Source organism: Dendropsophus ebraccatus, chromosome 4 (assembly GCF_027789765.1).
Source record: "Dendropsophus ebraccatus isolate aDenEbr1 chromosome 4, aDenEbr1.pat, whole genome shotgun sequence".
NCBI classification, from domain to species: domain Eukaryota; kingdom Metazoa; phylum Chordata; class Amphibia; order Anura; family Hylidae; genus Dendropsophus; species Dendropsophus ebraccatus.
In genome coordinates this window covers 38,989,378-39,007,469 of record NC_091457.1, presented here as the reverse complement: position 1 = coordinate 39,007,469, position 18,092 = coordinate 38,989,378, and the positions used below count along the sequence as shown (strand labels likewise).

General features: G+C 40.1%; 1 protein-coding gene and 1 long non-coding RNA gene across 3 annotated transcripts in view; one reads left to right on the top strand and one right to left on the bottom strand.

The window, feature by feature from the left end:
• Positions 1 to 12,364, top strand: part of LOC138788107 (uncharacterized) — an 81,879-nt gene extending 69,515 nt beyond the window's left edge. The window contains exon 4 of the long non-coding RNA XR_011362555.1: positions 11,350 to 12,364. This is a non-coding gene — a long non-coding RNA (uncharacterized lncRNA). The remainder of the gene's footprint in view (positions 1 to 11,349) is intronic.
• Positions 7,938 to 17,673, bottom strand: LOC138788104 (intestinal mucin-like protein). Of its 2 annotated transcripts, XM_069965637.1 has the most exons (8): positions 17,575 to 17,673; positions 16,689 to 16,729; positions 15,360 to 15,479; positions 14,846 to 14,950; positions 13,354 to 13,479; positions 11,849 to 11,888; positions 11,411 to 11,534; positions 7,938 to 8,201 (listed from the first exon to the last, which is right to left on the bottom strand). In XM_069965637.1, exons 1-8 carry the CDS (start codon positions 17,654 to 17,656, stop codon positions 7,973 to 7,975), a joined length of 867 nt encoding a protein of 288 aa, XP_069821738.1. In that variant the 5' UTR covers positions 17,657 to 17,673; the 3' UTR covers positions 7,938 to 7,972. The 2 variants fall into 2 exon arrangements, with proteins under 2 accessions (XP_069821738.1, XP_069821739.1); XM_069965638.1 differs by lacking the exon at positions 11,411 to 11,534 and having other exon boundaries at positions 7,995 to 8,201.
• Positions 17,674 to 18,092: the final 419 nt, after the last annotated feature.

The window sequence follows — 18,092 nt, the reverse complement described above, 5'->3', positions numbered from 1 at the left end:
CGGCACAGCGGGCTCTACAGCGCTGTACTCCAACCATGGAAGTCTCCCTCACCTTCCAAATCATAGCAGATCCACTTCAGACTGGGGCTTACATCAGTGGACAGGACTGTGGAGGTAATCTCTCCATAGCTGTAACCTCTATCTCCCCGGTCAGAGAGTGCTGCATGTATGTGCTCACATCTGCCCTGCTCATTCCTTCATGCCCCCTGCAGTCTCTGTCCGCCCTTGTGTTTCCCATCCTCTCCATTACTGTACAGTAACTTATAATATCACATATTCTGCTGTTTCTGAATGTTTGTTACATTTGTTTTACATGTTATTCAGAATAATAAATCATTATTTTGGGGTGTGGAACCAATTGTCTGCATATCAGTGATTTCTTATGGGAAAATTTGGTTTGGTTTAAGAGTGGATTTGGATTACAAGCACAGCCCTGGAACGAATTATGCTCGTAATCCAAGGCGCCACTGTGTATATATATATATATATATATATATATACATATATGCTGTCCATATACATAGTGCATGTACATAGCTTACTCAGGGAGGAGATGGTACCAGAATGCCCTATGAAGAGATGGCAAGGCAGCAAAAGCAGTGGCATTCATGTGGATGTTACTTTGACGTGTATTAATAAGCTAAACAGTGACACAGACCATGTAGACCCCTATATAGCAACAGTATTCTCTATTGGCAGTACCTTCTTTTAGGGGTTTGATGGATCCTGCCACATTGCAACAATGGCTTTAGCATATTTTGGTGAACATGACCAAGAGGTGGAATTTATTCCTTCATGTGTCAGAACTGTCGAGGTCACACACAAGTACTCCAGAGGGACCTTTGGTGGATGCAGCCTCTGACACAGTCATTGGCCCATAAGGTCAAACAGAAGTGCTGCCCATCTGGGGCTTCCTTTAAAGTCAATGACTTGTCATATGTAGTGATGATTGAACAGTAAAATGCTCGAGTTTGAGTCGAACCTCGAACAGTAGTTGTGTTCGGTTCGAGGTTCGACTCGAGCTCAGACTCGAACCCGAACCCCATTAAAGTCAATGGGAGATGTTAGGGTTAATTTTTATACCTATATAGGTGAGGAGAAGCTGGAATTACAATCCAAAAGAGTAAACTGGATACATGGAACAACTTACTGAAGAAAATTTGGCTCTAAGAATTACAGAAAAGAAAATAAGAGGGTAAAATACTTAATTTCTTTCAATTGTTAAAGGGGTTGTCCGGCGATAAAAAATTATTCACAGAATAACACACATTACAAAGTTATACAACTTTGTAATGTATGTTATGTCTGTGAATGGCCCCCTTCCCCGTGTCCCACCACCCCCCACCCGTGTACCCGGAAGTGTGGTGCGCTATACATACCTGTCACGTGCCGACCACGGTCTCCGATCCTCAGCAGTGACGTCTTCTTCGGGCGGCCAGCGGATCTTCCCGAGTGCTGGCCGCCCTCTGCAGCGTCATCCGAAGCTCAGCCGCGATTGGCTGAGCATAACTGTGCTCAGCCAATCGCAGCTGAGCAGCTGATGACGTGGCCGCATCATCAGCCGCTCAGCCGCGATTGGCTGAGCACAGTTATGCTCAGCCAATCGCGGCTGAGCTTCGGATGACGCTGCAGAGGGCGGCCAGCACTCGGGAAGATCCGCTGGCCGCCCGAAGAAGACGTCACTGCTGAGGATTGGGGACCGTGGTCGGCACGTGACAGGTATGTATAGCGCACCACACTTCCGGGTACACGGATGGGGGGGGGGGGGGACACGGGGAAGGGGGCCATTCACAGACATAACATACATTACAAAGTTGTATAACTTTGTAATGTGTGTTATTCTGTGAATAATTTTTTATCGCCGGACAACCCCTATAACTGAGGTAGCAGATTTGAGATAGTGACATAGCAGAGTTGAGGAAGTAAGGTAGTTATGTAACAGAGTTGAGGTAGTAAGGTAGTGACATAGCAGAGTTGAGGTAGTAAGGTAGTGATGTAGCAGAGTTGAGTCGGCAGTGAAGTAGCAGAGTTGAGGCGGGAGTGACGTAGCAGAGTTGAGGCGGGAGTGACGTAGCAGAGTTGAGGCGGGAGTGACGTAGCAAAGTTGAGGCGGCAGTGATGTAGCAGAGTTGAGGCAGCAGTGACATAGCAGAGTTGAGGAAGTAGTGATGTAGCAGAGTTAAGGCAGTAGTTATGCCAGTTGTAGGTCCCTCAGCTTTCCTAGCATGTTGTATAGTAGTCAGTATAATGGAGGTCTCTCAGTTTTCCCAGCATCCTGTATAGTACTCAGTATAATGGTGGTCACCAAGCTTTCCTAGCATCTTGTATAGTAGTATAATGGCGGTCACCCAGCTTTCCTAGCATCATGTATAGTAGTGAGTATGTATGATTGATTGATGCGTATGACAGATGGGAAGACGTTTTCTTATACTATTGTTCAGCAATAAAAACTGACAAAGATGGACTTCTGGGCCCTGACTGTGAATAAGAAAATAATGGAGGTCACCCAGCTTTATCAAACCTATCTATCAGCTTTATCAAAGCTATCAAAGTATTGCTGGCTATGGAGAGGGAAATGCTATCTAAGTCTACGTTTATCCCTAAGTCCCTGAGCTTGTCCCTAAGTCCCTGAGCTTGCTAAACACCCTACTAACTAACTAAGCTAAATAGCAGCGTGCAGGCAGACAGACAGACAGACAGACAGACAGAGAGCAGTCTTTACAGCACAGTGAGTTAGCAGAAATTGGCGCCCAGAACACATCACAGTGATAGATATATATATATATATATATATATATATATATATATATATATATATACTGTATATGATGGTCATGTGATTTTAGCAGCCAATGAGACCCCTACACCTCAGCTATGACATTTCTGACACTTCTGTGTGCTATCATCTTCAATTAATTTTAAATATCTGGAAAAAGTGGATATGCAACGTATCCCTGCTGGTAAGGTACATCATCCTTGAGTCTACACTAGGAGGACAGTGGACCACCAGGTCTCTAAGGTCTCTAAAAATTGGAAAGTTTTATAAATGTTTTTTGATGATAATGCCTCCTCCTATCTGCCCTTTAAACAGGAGAATCCTTTGGCAATTGTTTAGGTTTTTCCTTGGAAGCCTTCTTTAATGACCGCACATTATCCAAGGTTTCCTCCTGTTGCTATGTTTGGCAACTGTACAGTAACTAGCCATCTTGTATTTGCAGATAGACTATTTTATCAGATCCGTCTGTATATTCTGGTGTCACCCATTTATAAAAGTAAACTAGCATTGACATAAAACTACAATGTTCAAACCATTTTCTTTATGAGATCTGATCCCTTGTGCTGGAATTCCTTCAGGTCTGATAGATGTCTATATAGTTTTTCTGTTCGACCCCTTGTAGTGTACAAAACGGTAAAACCTGTTTATCAAGTTTTTGACATTGTTACAACATTTTTGATGGAGTGACAGAAATATATTGTTAGTAATTTATTAGTCTTGGAACAGCATCTTAAACAAATACAGAAGGGTGCAAGGCTTCCCAGCTGCTGTTTGTACAGAGTTTATTGTACTGAGTATACTTGTCCTTAATATTGTTTGAACTCTTCACATAAGTCAGTCAGCATGTACTATAAGGAGAAAGGAGAGATACAAGGGCCGGAGCAAAGATGGAACTAGGTCTATATTTCAGAGGCTGGGGACACTGCCATTTTAAACAATTAAAACTTTAAAATTGGGGTTACATTCCCAATTACACATAGTAGACTATTGTGTTCTCCCAAAGTGTGAATTCTAAAACTTTTATTTTATACTTTTGCTCCTTTTATAAAAAAGGGGGCCATTTTTATCGCATGGCCGTCATTTAATGGTAAATAATTGATGTTATTTTAAAATAATGGCCGTCATTTGTCATCAACTGATGGCCGCTCAATAAAAACAACCGCCTTTTTGATAGTGTCAGAACATATTCTAATACTTACTGTACCCTTTTAAATTCATTATGCAGCTATGTTCAGACAACGTCAAGAAAAGACGTCCGTTATTGCTGCAATTTAACTGCAATGTAATGCATTGAAGTTAATTTAATGAGGGACGACCAACGCGCACTGTGTATAAAATTTATGCATGTTATCTGCACAGACGTCAAAATAATGATCATGTCAATTATTTTCGGACATCTTTTGCAAACAGCGGACGTTATTTTTTAGTTGTTCACATGCATTTTTTCTTTTTTCACCGCACTTTCTCCGTTTTTTTCTATTAAGCTCAAGAACTTTTCAATTAAGACACACCCAAAGGGCAGCTAGTAAACCCAAACTAAAATAATGTACCAGCAGCTGTTATTGCGTCCAATCCTCAAAATACCGGACCTCATTTTGGACTCAAAATGACAGACGTCATTTTAAGTACTATAAATGGACAAGAAAAAACGTTGTGTGAACATATCCTAATACATATTGTACCTTCTGAAATTGATTTTGATACTTTACCCTCCAAAATTAATTGTAATACACACTGAGCCGTCTGAAAGTCATAAAACACACTATGAGGGACATTTACTAAGGAGTCTAATAAGTGCAACTATTCTAATGGGGATTGGTGTATATTTTGTTCTAATATCTTGTGACTGATTCATTAAAATGTAGCACTGACATAGTAAACGCATCTAAACAAAAAGGCGCAACTATGAAAAAATTGCACAGTTTTATTCTCGTGGTTCTGACCAGACGCAAGCTTGCGCCTGTTTATGCGACTTTTTAAAAAGTCGCAAATGATAAATTGGGCGCTAATCCCCGATTATGCGAACTTTTGGGTGAATACCTAAAACAGGCAGATTAAAAAAAAGTCGCATCTAAAAATATTCACCTGTCAAATACTGGTTCATAAATAGAACTTAGACCACAAATGGGTGAAAAATGCAATTATTCACCCAAAATTAGGCGCAAATCCCTTGATAAATGTCCCCCTTTGTTCCTTAAAAACCATTATAATACCCAACAATCTGAAATTCATTATAAGGCTATGTTCACACACAGTCAAAAAGACAGTTGTTTTTATTGACCGTCCATCAGTTAACTCTTTGAGGACCAGGCCCAAAATGACCAAGTGGACCATGCAAATTTTGATCTTTGCGCTTTCGTTTTTCCCTCCTCCCCTTCTAAGAGCTCTAGCACTCTCAGTTTTCTATCTACAGGGCCATGTAAGGGCTTATTTGTTACAGGAATAGTTGTACTTTGTAATGGCGTCTTTCATTTTCCAAAACATGTATGATGGAAACCCAAATATATTATTTATGTAGATATAAATAGGTGAAAACGTAAAAAAGGATGCAATATGGTAACGTTTGGGGGGTTCCTGTGTCTACGTAATGCACTATATGGTAAAACCGACATGATACTATTACTCTATAGGTCAGTCCGAACACAACCATATGCAGGTTACACAGATTCTCTAATGTTATATGTATTTTTTTTAATGAAATCCTTATTTCAATTAAATATTAATAAAATGGGCCTATTGTGACGCTTATAACAGTTTTATTTTTTCACCTTCAGGGCTGTATGGGGTGTCATTTTTTCCGCCATGATCTCTAGTTTTTATTAATACCATATTTGTGAAGATCAGACGTTTTGACCCCTTTTTATAATTTTTTTTATATTTATAATGTAACAAAATCGGTAATCCACGCACTTTTTTCCCTCTTTTCGTGTACGCCGTTCACTGTTCGTAATGACGCTTGTTATATTTTAATAGATCGGACAATTACGCACGCTACTGTATATTATATTATATTATTATAGAATATTATATTATTTTTATATGTTTTATTTATATAATGGGAAATGGGGGTGATTTAGACTTTTATTGGGGGAGGGGTTTTGGGGTAGTGTGTTGGTGTTTTTAACTTTTTTTTTAATACATTTGAAGTCCCTTTGGGGGACTTGTACATATATAACTTTCATGCTACACACTGATCATTCCTATGCCATAGGCATAGCATTGATCAGTGTTATCGGCCCTCTGCTCATGGAGCCTGCCTGTGCAGGCTCAGTGACCAGAGTGGTCACACTGTCACACTGCGGGGGGTTCCGATCGGTAAGTGACAGGGGACTCCCCCTGTCACTTACACTTAAACGCCACGGCCACGGAGTTAATGTCACGCTGAAGCGCGATCGTTGCAGCCTGTCATTAACGGTGCTATGAAGCGCGCTCCGCTCCGGAGCGCGCTTCATAGCTCAGGACATACCGGTACGTCCAGGGTCGTCTGGGGACAGACTTCCAGGACGTACCGGTACGTCCTAGGTCGTCTAGGGGTTAATAGGTATTATAATGGATATTAAGGGATATGGGGGGAAATTTATCAGGTAATTTACGGCTATTTTTAAGGCAATAATTGAATTTTTCACCGATTTTTGGTCTAAGTTCTATTTATGAACCAGTATTCGTCAGCCGCATATTCTTTAGATGCGACTTTTCTTTAATCTGCCTGTGTTGAGTATTCACCCGAAAGTTTGCATAATCCGAGATTAGCGCTCCATTTATCATTTGCGACTTTTTAAAAAGTTGCACAAACAGGTGCAGGCCTATCTCTGGTCAGTACCAGGTGAATATGCTTGCACAATTTTGGCAGCTTTTTGTATGACTTTTTTTGCGACTATTTACTTAGATACATTCACTATGGCAGTGCTACATTTTAATAAATCAGTCACAAGATATTGGTATAAAATATACACCAATCCTCATTAGAAGAGTCACACACATTAGACTCCTTAGTAAATGCCCCCCATAGTGCGTTTTATTACTGTCAGATGGATGTGTGTATTATAATGGATTTCAGAGGGTACGGTATATAGTATAATGAACTTCAGAGGGTCAATATTTATTATAACAATTAATTTCAAAGGGTACAGTAAGTATTATAATGAATTTCATATGATGGGGATTATAATAAATTCTAGGGGGTACAGTGTGTATTATTACTTTCAGAGCACACAATGTGTATATTATAATACGTTTCAGATCGTATGGTGTGCACTATAATGCATTTTAGGGGGTATGGTGTCTATTATTACTTTACGAGGGCAGGTTGTGTAAGATATTGAATTTCAGATGGGGCAGTATGTATTATAATGAATTTAAGAGTGTATAGCGTCTATTATAACGAATATCCGAGAGGGCAGTGTGAATTGTAATGAATTTCAGGGGGTACAGTGTGTAATATAAGGAGTGTCATGGTGCATGGGGTGTATTAGCGTGAATTTCAGGGTATGCATGTATTATGAATTTCAAATGACACAGTGTGTATTATAATAATTTTTTGGGGGGTTGGTGTATAATATAATGTTTACAGTGTGTAATATGTATTATATTTACAGGGGGAGGGTGTGTATTATAATGAATTTTAGAGGTTTGTTTGATTATTGGAGTACAGATTATGACAGGGATGGGGAATCGTTGGCCCTCTAGCTGCTATAGCTTTGGCTGTCCAGGCAGGCATGATGGGAATTGTAGTTTTGCAACAGCTGGAGGGCCGAAGATTCCCCATCCCCGGATTAGCACATCTGTAGGCTGTATGGCAGGATTCAAAACAGCCACATCAGATCAGCAGAGAGTTTCACATAGCCATGCTTAATGCTTATACATGTCACTCTCCCCTCAATGCCAACCTCCAAACCCTGTCACCCTCAGCACTGGTCCAAGGATGGTTTGTCATATGGTATTGGGTGACAACAGAAAGGATGTTCATGTGGCCATTATAGGAGCTTCTGGCATCACACAGGGGGTCACTACCAGCACCTTTGGCTAATTTACTAGCAACTCATTTTAACATTACAGGTTATCTAGCTAAAAGATACTGCACACGTATGTACGACAAGGAAAACATGAAATAAGAGATTTAATATTCAAAAAAATGACATTGCACAAAAAAGTAGAATGCCAATTTAAAGAAAGGGTTTGCAATGGTTTACTTCTTTCTTAATTTTCTGTTTGTAATATGGAGTGTTCACTAGGCGCAAAAGTCATTTCTTCCTCTGAGCTTACTGGTTCACATTTTGTAGTAATGCAGTCACATTTCTCCACTGTGATGTACTCATGTTCTACCTGACTTCCATCCGAACATTGGAGTGTAACTGGTTTCCTGCTGGTCTGCACCTCCTGGCAACAGGCACAATTATGTGACATCGCATTGGAAGCTGAAGAGTATCTAAAAGAAAAATGGACTTTATTATATTACATAATAATACCAAGTAATGAACATCATGCAAGTCATCTATATTACATTTATAATGTGAATGTCTTGTTATTGGGCAGAGGGGACACTGGGCCGCCTTGGGCACTAGGGCCCAGTTGTGACTCTGCCTTCCTTCTATCTATGTTACTGATAGTTGTATTATCAATGTTTAATATATAGGGGAAATTGATTTATCAGTTTAACTCAGTTTAAACTAAATATCCTTATCTTAATATGAGGTCTAGCTAATGATGTAAAGCACATCTCCGGTTTCAGAAAACATCTAATACTGTAGGCTCAGATTTAGTATTGATAATACTACAGAAACCTTGATAAAAGGGGTGTGACCTTAGTAAAAGGAAGCATGGCTGAGTTCTAGAAATTCGAGCCAACTAGCATTTGAAGGAGAAATCTGGACAAACCTCTTTCTTTCACAAGTGTTGGAAATGGGAAGGATAAAAGAAGTAACATGCTCTCACCTCCCTGGCTCCAGCTCTGGTGACTGTGTGGTGCCCCACCACGGGTGTTTCTTGTCTTTATACCCCTCGCAAAAGTCTGTACTTCAAAGTAAACGTGGTAATGAAGTAGTACCTAAAGGCCCTATTACACCAGCAGATCTGACGACAGATTATCTGCCAAAGATTTGAAGCCAAACCCAGGAACAGACTATAAACAGAGAACAGGTCATAAAGAAAAGACTGGATTTCTCCTCCTTTCAAATCCACTCCTGGGTTTGGCTTCAAATCTTTGGCAGATAATCTGTCGTCAGATCTGTTGGTGTAATAGGGCCTTAAGTTTTGCCACTAAATGTTGCTAGTATGCATATTGTGTACCTAAGTATTGCACAGGTGTAGGTAACTAAAGGGCAATTGTTTCTAGGATCTGTGCACCAATGGGAGCTCTTTTTCTTCTCTGCATATCTCTATTGTTCTCTTTCTCTTACACTCTCTTCTCCCACTCACAGCATACGTTACAGATGCTGTAGGGGGAAGTCACATGGGAAGAGCAAGTGTAGCCACACCTTAGGGAGTCTTACTCTGGCTTTGGTAGAAGACAGACGCAAGCCAGAAAGGTCCCTGCAGTAGCCAAGTAGGGCCCTGGCTTATGCCAGGTCCCCTGTGAAGTTTTTTGGTTCAGTCTCTATAGTCAACGGACGCACATGGGATATCTTAGCACTCTTCTCTTGACAGCAGCACTTCCATACACTATGCAGTGCTGAATGCACACTTAGAGAGGACAAGTCAGGGATCATCCCAACCCAAGCCGACGTCTACGTACTCTATCTTGCAGCGCTGGTGTCATCAGAGAACTCTGACCACTTTGCTCATCCCAGGTAACAAGGTCTGGGGCCTGTGTCACCCTCTAGGATGGGTCGTCTGACACTGGTGGGCAATAGGTGATGCAAAGACCAAAGAGTCAAAACACGGCACAAGTATTCTCTCTACTTTCAAGTATTTTACTTATTCTCCTTCTAAAGTTCCAGCAGAGCACACTTCTACCCTGGGTTGGGACTCTCTCGGCATCCGCCTCTCTACCTCCCCGAACCTCTTCTACCTCTCAGCGCACAACTCAGTCAGCATGACTGCACCTCTCCTTTAACTCTCTAAGCACAGGTTGTGTCACTAAAGATTGAAGTATATTATCAAGTCAAGATCCTACTGTATATCACTGTATTAAGCCTTCCTGCAGTAAAGAAGAGTTTACTTATTTTAACTGGACTTGGTAGTTATTTGCTAAGCATCTACACAGCCATTGCATTTTCCTTCGGTCATCTCCCCTTTCTGTGGGTGGCAGTACTGATAGTCAGGGTGGGTCACGACTCCACTCCGGACCACCGTGATAAGTTCCCAAGGGACCCCCTTGCATCCCGGCAGGTTACCACCCACAGGGGAAAGGTTATAGCTAGCCTATCTAAAATAAAACCAGGTGTGCCGCACTGGCGTCACGACAACCTAACACAGGAGTGGCGTGACACGTTACCATCTAGCAAGTGACTGGTCAAATATAGAGTTAATGCTTGCATTTTGTATGCTGTCCATTTTTATTTCGCCACTCTGCAGTTACTACAGTACAAATGGCCTTAGTGATGGAGCCTCGACTGCAGTTTCCAGTAAGTGGCCGAATGTATAGCATTGTATTTCATATAGAAAACAAGCAAAAAATAAAGTCAATTGCAAAGATGTAATATATCATCTCCCCTGCTGTTCTAACATTATATTTATTGGTAATGACAGTGCCCATTTACACTAGACAGTCTTTATATGCCTCAGATTCATCAATCTGCATGATACTCTGTGATTAATCTAGTCTGAAGTCTGGCTGAGTTGGCATTGTGTAAGCAATAGAAAGCTTTAACAAATCTATCTGCCGATCTGCTGCTGTTTTCAAAACAAAGGGGTTGGGGGTTGATCTGGGGATTGCGGGGGACACGGAAGTCGGACCCCACACAATCTATCTTGTGGACAAGTAAGTTTGTGTTGGAAAACCCCTTTAACTCAAAATTACCCACTAGCGTACATACATGGCCAGGGGTGTAGCTAAGATTCACAGGGCCCCATAGCAAAAGTTTTTAAGGGGCCCCCCTACGCACAACACAAAGCACTGTGCATATATATATATACACATATATATATATATATACACACATATATATATATATATATATATATATATATATATATATATATACATACATATATATATATATATATATATATATATATATCTGCTATACTGCTGGTGCACTGATAACCCCTGACCACTGCACGGAGCTCTGCACATTTTCCTTTCCTACTTTATTGCCAGCTGGAGAACAGAGGTCAGAAGTTATCAGTCCCTTTTTTTGTGTTGCAGCATGTAAGTAAACATTGGGTCACTTACATACCGCAGTACATAAGGGGTTAAGCAGAAGGACACATGCTCTCTTACCTTCTCCCCCCGGGCCCCCCTACTGCACGGGCTCTATAGCAACTGCCTACCCTGCCTCTATGGTAGCTACGCCACTGTACATGGCAATCATGATAAGGTATTTTTTGTGCAAAATTGTAGCACATTTGTTTTATGTATTTTATAAAGTAAGTACAAAGTTGCCTAGTAAATTTGTTCTCTTCCTTCTGACTAGTCACTTGCTGTCAGAGTTTTCTACATTACGCAACTAGCAGAACCAGATACTGTGCTCTTACATGGAAAATGTCCCACAAGACCCATCGCAACGTGCAATCTTCACCAAGTCCGCTGTACGACAAGTATTAAACGATACATAATCATAGAATTCATATAGTTCACAGGAAGTCGTCTTCTTAGCACCTGGAAGGTTAACACCCCAATTAAAACATTTTTAAGCCGTGTCAAATTTATTATATTTTCACATTGCTAAATATGAATTTATGTTCTTTTTTTTTCTTCTTTCTTTCTTTTTTTTCAGAAAAAAATCTGAAAGTATCAAGACAGGGGCTGATAAAATAGTACAGTGGCATATTAGTGTAAGTGCACAATTCTGTTGTAAATCCAAATCCACTTTCCACAAGGATTCCTTCATTGGTACTTTATAGCGGATACATACATACTCACTGAAAATGTCCTGATTCCACATCTAATATTATAAAGAGCTCAATACTTACATGCTTTACAGCAGCCATCAGGTGAAAGCTCAATGGTTCCCTACATGGAAAGGAAAAATACATAATGATACAACATGATACTGAATGTTGTATCAGGTCATATGTAGCAAATTGGTGTGGAAATGTATGTAACTAAATAATCCATTCCATATATCTGAATGGGGTTGTTTTTGCAACATGAGTATGGAACAGGTACATTTAGAGTAGCATATTTATGCTGTATCCCAGAAATATGAATTGCACCATTCCTCTGTTATTCCTCCTGAAATTCCCCCCTCTGTTATTCCCCCCTTACTATTGTTACTATTCCTCTTGCTAAAAGGGCACAGTTTGCCACTAGTATCACTATCAGTTTGCCACAGTATCAAGCTATGTTCACACTACGTATCTTTTCAAAAAACTATGTCTGTTGTTGCTGATTGCAACAACGGCCGTGATTATTACGAAAATATACATTACATTGCCTTCTATGGAATCCCGGCCGGAGTGTACACACATGGGGGGAGATTTATTAAACATGGTATACTGGCTCAGTTGCCTCTAGCAACCAATCAGATTCCACCTTTCATTTTCCAAAGAGTCTATGAGGAATGAGAAGTGGAATCTGATTGGTTGCTAGGAGCAACTGAGCCAGTTTCACTTTACACCATGTTTGATAAATCTCCCCCATAGTATACACTCCGTCCGGGATCCCTAGCGGCGCCGCGAGAAACTGACATGTCAGTTTTTTGCGGCTACTATTCATTAAATAGCGTCTTCAGAAAACCCTGTCAGTGCACACTGTGGACTGAGCCGCTCGCTCTGTAGTGTGCAGTGGGGAGTTCTGATGCGGGCGCCCTCATCAGAACTCTGCGGCGCTCAAGATCATCCAGCCGCTACTGCAGTACCAGCCGGGATGATCTTTTCTGAGACTGGCCGTTCCGTGACCTAGGCGGGTCACGGAACGGCCATTCTCATACAGCATATGAGGGCCCTATTCCACGGGAAGATTATCATTCAGATTATCGTTAAATCGTTCAAATCTAAACGATAATCATTCTGTTGAATAGCAGTTAACGACTAACGACCGAATGAGATATCGTTGATCGTTCGCATTGAATAAGACGTTGTTCAGTCGTTCGCAGTAGTGACGAATGCAATAGCGATGATAAGACGACCGCAAGAATGATCATAAGTAACAATTATCTTTCCATGAAAATGGGTGAACGATTTCAGGTCTCTTTTGCAATAGCGGTCGTTTAGATCGTTTATCGTTAACGATTATGTGAAGGATAATCGTCCCGTGGAAAAGGGCCCTAAGACTGTATAGGGACATGGCCCTTTGATTATGGTAATAATTACACCTAGTTATCAGTTTATTCAGGGATCTTCAGTAGACACTGGAGAAGGATGCGGCATAGTTGGTCGAACAGAATTGTTGTAAATATGGCGCCTGTAATCTCCATCATTGTTTCACTACACATAGAGTCCCTGTCACATAGGAACAGTTCAGTTATGGTACTCACAGGTTCACAGTCGTCTTCATTGAAAAGGGGACAGGATATATGTGACACGGAGGTGATGAACTGATCCCTGATCACGGTGCAGCCATACAGGGTGCAGTTATCTTCAGTGGGAATCACCTCTCCAGGCTGAGGAAATACACATTATAAGTATGGGGGTACTGTAGGTATCATATTAATTTGGCAGGTTAATAACTTTATAAATAATAACATATTTGGCCACTTTCACACATTTTTACAATAAAAAAATATACACCCTGTATACCATAGTGTATACACCTTGTATACCATACGGTCGTTGTTCTCTGCGGCAGTACAAAATAATTGACAGGTCTATTTTGTGCGGCTGCTATTTAGTAAACAGCGGCCGTACAAGATAGTCTGTGCTCACTGTGTAAAGTATGGCTGCCGGCCATAATTTACATTGTGCTCTATTGCAAATTGGAGCGGGGGCACACCCGAATGTACCCGCATTCTATTTAAAATGAAATGACGTTCACCTGGACGATACTGCAGTATCGGCAGGGTGAACATCTGAGACATCGGCCACCATATCTATTTAAAAAGACGTCCCTTATTGCCATCATGCAATGGACTTCAGTGCAATGCATTGAAATCAATGAAATGGCGAACGTCCAATGTAAATAGTGTATAAAATAACGGGTATTGTCTGCGCAGATGTCAAAATAATGATCATGTCAATTATTTTCGGACGTCCTTTGTAAACAGCGGACGTTATTTTTTAGTTGTTCACACAGTTTTTCTTTTTTCACCGTGCTTTCACAGTTTTTAATTTTAAATTCAGTGGATTTTCAATTAAAGACACATCCAAAGGCCAATCAGTCCACCTGACCTAGAATAAGATACCAGTCACTGTTATTGCACTGACAGGCGGCCAAACAACAAATGGCAGACGTGATTGTAAACTCAAAATGACAGACGTCATTTTCCACGGAGAGAAAAAACATATGGGGAGATTTATCAAACATGGTGTAAAGTGAAACTGGCTCAGTTGCCCCTAGCAACCAATCAGATTCCACCTTTCATTTTCCTTTGTGAGGAATGAAAGGTGAAATCTGATTGGTTGCTAGGGGCAACTGAGCCAGTTTCACTTTACACCAAGTTTGATAAATCTCACCCATTGTGTGAACATAGCCTTAAAGTGACAATTTATAATGGATTTTTCCTATAACAGTTAATAAAGTTATATGTCTACCTAATCCCGCACTGTTTGTTACTCAGAATGAAGCCTGTGACTGACAATGATTGTGAAGTGTAATGGTGCGTTTACACAGAGAGATTTATCTGATTGATTTTTTAAGCCAAAACAAGGAACAGACTATAAACAGAGATCAGTTAATAAAGGAAAGACTGAGATTTCTCCTCTTTTCAAATCAATTCCTGGCTTTGACTTAAAAAATCAGATAAATCTCTGTGTAAATGCACCATAATGCAAGTTGGTTGAATGCATCTATTGCGGTCACAGTGCTCATACTTTGATTATATGGTAAGAAGTAGTGGAATCATTGAGGCTCAGGACACAGTGGGTCTGCTCACAGTCTCCACAGCAGTGTTGTGTGCTCTTCTTCACTGTAAATCCCTGTGGTTAAAAAGGAATAATATTATTAAAAGGTAATGCATGGTGACTCTTATTATGCATTTGTTGCATTACACAAAAATTCAAAAAAAAAATCATATGTTTTCCAATACTTATCAGCTGCTGTACGTCTTGCAGGAAGTGGTATTCTTTCCAGTCTGGAAAACAGGAGTGGTTTTGTATGGGGATTTAATACTACTCTGGACAGTTACTGTCACAAACAGAGGTGGCAGCAGAGAGAACTGTATCATACTGGAAAGAATAGACCACTTCCTGCAGGACATACAGCAGCTGATACTGGAAAACTGGAGATTTAAAAAAAAAAAAAAAAAAAGTAAATTAAAAATCTCTCATTTTTTGATATTTTTTTTCCCACTGGAGCAGTATCTTTAACTGTATGATTTCTACTTACCAATGGGCACTGTACATTATATGGAGTATCTGTACACGTGATCTCCGGCCTTGCGGTGGTGTTTGCACTTTCTGCACACACACAGGTCTGGCATCTGTCAGAATATACTGGAGCTCCAGGCTGAGGACAGATAACATCATAGTTTTTTTTATTAAAGGACAAATCTGATGGTACAAAAAAAGCCCACTGATGACATATGACACAAGATGGTGCCCGGGAGAAGTGCCCCCACTTCCGGTGGGGAAAGGGGTGGCAGCGGGAAGGGGGATGGGAACAACGGCCTTTGTCTGTGGAACGGGTGGCATTTCATTGAAAACAGTAACCGTTCTTTTACAAAATACAGTGTATGAACATGGCCTAAAGGTAATTGAAATACAGTGACTTGCAAAATTATTCATCAATTATTTATCAATTTAAAATCCATTGTCACCCTACCCATTAAAACTTAAAGGGAACCTTTCAGGTTATGCTGCCTTTGAGAAGGGCAACACAAGACAGAGACAGGTGTGCTGTTTTCAGCAGTGTGTCCCTTAGGATCCATTTACACAGAAAGATTATCTGCCAAAGATTTGAAGCCAAAGCCAGGAACAGACTATAAACAGAGATCAGGTCATAAAGGAAAGCCTGAGATTTCTCCTCTTTTCAAATCCATTCCTGGCTTTGGCTTCAAATCTTTGGCAGATAATCTGTCAGATAATCTTTCTGTGTAAATGGACCCTAATGCTGGGTTTACACGGAGCGATAATTCGCCCAATCATACAATTAACGATTTCGAAGTAACGATTTTTCTTTTATAGCAATCATCGTTTAGATGGAACGATATATCGTACAGAAAATTCGTTTTCCGATCATTTTGCGATCGCTTAAGCCTATCTCGTACATAGGTAAAATCAGTGAACGACTGTTTACACGGAACGATTGGCGAATTTTTTGCGAACGACGATTTAATAACAAGTTAAAACATCAAAATGAACGATTTCTCGCTCGTCGTTCGATCGTTCACTACGTTTACACGTACGATTATCGTTCGAATTAGATCGTTATCGTGCAAATTTGCACGATAATCGTTCCGTGTAAACCCAGCATTACTCTGGGGTGTAGGGTAGCTTTAGCAGGCAGTACATGGCTAGAAAGGAGTCACTGCTGCCACTGAACCCGCCCACTTACCAATGATTGACAGGGTTCTTCCTATTACTGTAGGGTGTAGTGATCAATTAATGCAGTGAGAACATTTTTATACAAGTAGACATCTTGTAATCACATTGAAATGTTACAAAAAAAAATACTAAAATGAATGTGTAACATTCCATGTGTTATAATTTTTCTTACCATGTATTCTGTGTTGTCACGTACACAGACATTCTTTGGAACTGTAAAGACAGCAATGGTTGATTTAAATCCATTATTCAAGGTAAAACATCTATTAATTACTATGTAGCTAATTTATTACTAGTATAAAAATGATCAAACTGCATATTATCAATACAAAATAATAAAATATTTCAATTGAAACAAAAAGTTTAACAGAAAAGTTAAAGGGGTACCCCAGTATTTTCTTTCTTTCAAATCAACTAGTGGCAGAGATTTGTAAATTATTTCTATTTGGAAAAAAAACTCAAGCCTTCCAGTACTCATTAGCTGCTGTATGTCCTGCAGGAAGTGATGTATTCTTTTCAGCCTGACACAGTGCTATCTGTGACAGGAACTGCACAAAGCAGGAGAGGTTTTCTGTTTCAATCTTTTTATTGAAAAGTTTATAAGCATGAATATCACATTACATTACAATCATGAATACAGATATAATGAGTATATGTATAAGCATTCTATGGGGATTTGCTACTGCTCTGGACAGTTCCTAACAAGGACAGAGGTGGCAGCAGAGAGCACTGTGTCAGACTGGAAAAATATACCAATTTAGGTAGGACACGCAGCAGCTGATAATTTTTTTCTTTTTTAATGGAAGTATCCCTTTAAATAAGCACTGTGTAAAAAGACTTTTGGGGGGAGATTTATCAAACTGGTGTACAGTAGAATTGTCTTAGTTCCCCCTAGCAACCAATCAGATTCCACCTTTTATTTTTCAAAGATTCTGAGAGGAATAAAAGGTGGAATCTGATTGGTTGCTAGGGGAAACTAAGACAATTCTACTTTACACCAGTTTGATAAATCTCCCCCGCTGTATCTATAGATAGACTAGTAAAGAGTCAGGACCTACCACACTGAAACTGAAAGCAGCAGTGTCCCTCTGAAATGCTAATAAAAGCCTCATAGCCCAGCTCACAGGAGGGGGGAGCCATTTTGCATCGATTTCTGTCACACTCTGGAAAGGGAAATAAAATAAATAAAACACTCAGCATTTTTATTTGTTTTATCTTTTGATCACTAGCTGTATGAGGCTTTTTTTGTACAATAAGAAGTACTTTTAGGAGTGCCATGTTCATAGACTATATACCAGTGTTTCCTTTCTTAAATTTACCAGTATTTCCTTTCTTAAACTTTTTGAAAGTTTCTTAAACTTTGTGAAATGCATAAGTTGGTCATAAAAATGCTGTTATTCATTTACGCAATGGGCCTTTGCAGTCATCCGCATACTAAATAGGTATACAGTGGTACTTTGGTTTAAGAGTAACTTGGTTTAAGAGCTCACAGTTTTTCAAAATTGTGACTTAGTTTAAGAGCATTGCTTTGGTTTGGGAGCAGGAGTGGGTGAGGGGCATGGCCTGCATAGCGTGG

Excerpts from the sequence above, each read along its gene's own strand:
- LOC138788104 (XM_069965637.1), bottom strand. The coding sequence starts at position 17,656 with ATGGCTCCCCCCTCCTGTGAGCTGGGCTATGAGGCTTTTATTAGCATT. Across the intron at positions 13,480-14,845 it reads CTTCTTACCATATAATCAAA|CCTGGAGAGGTGATTCCCAC; the intron begins GTATGAGCACTG and ends GTATTTCCTCAG. Across the intron at positions 11,889-13,353 it reads ATGAAGACGACTGTGAACCT|GGAACCATTGAGCTTTCACC; the intron begins GTGAGTACCATA and ends CTTTCCATGTAG.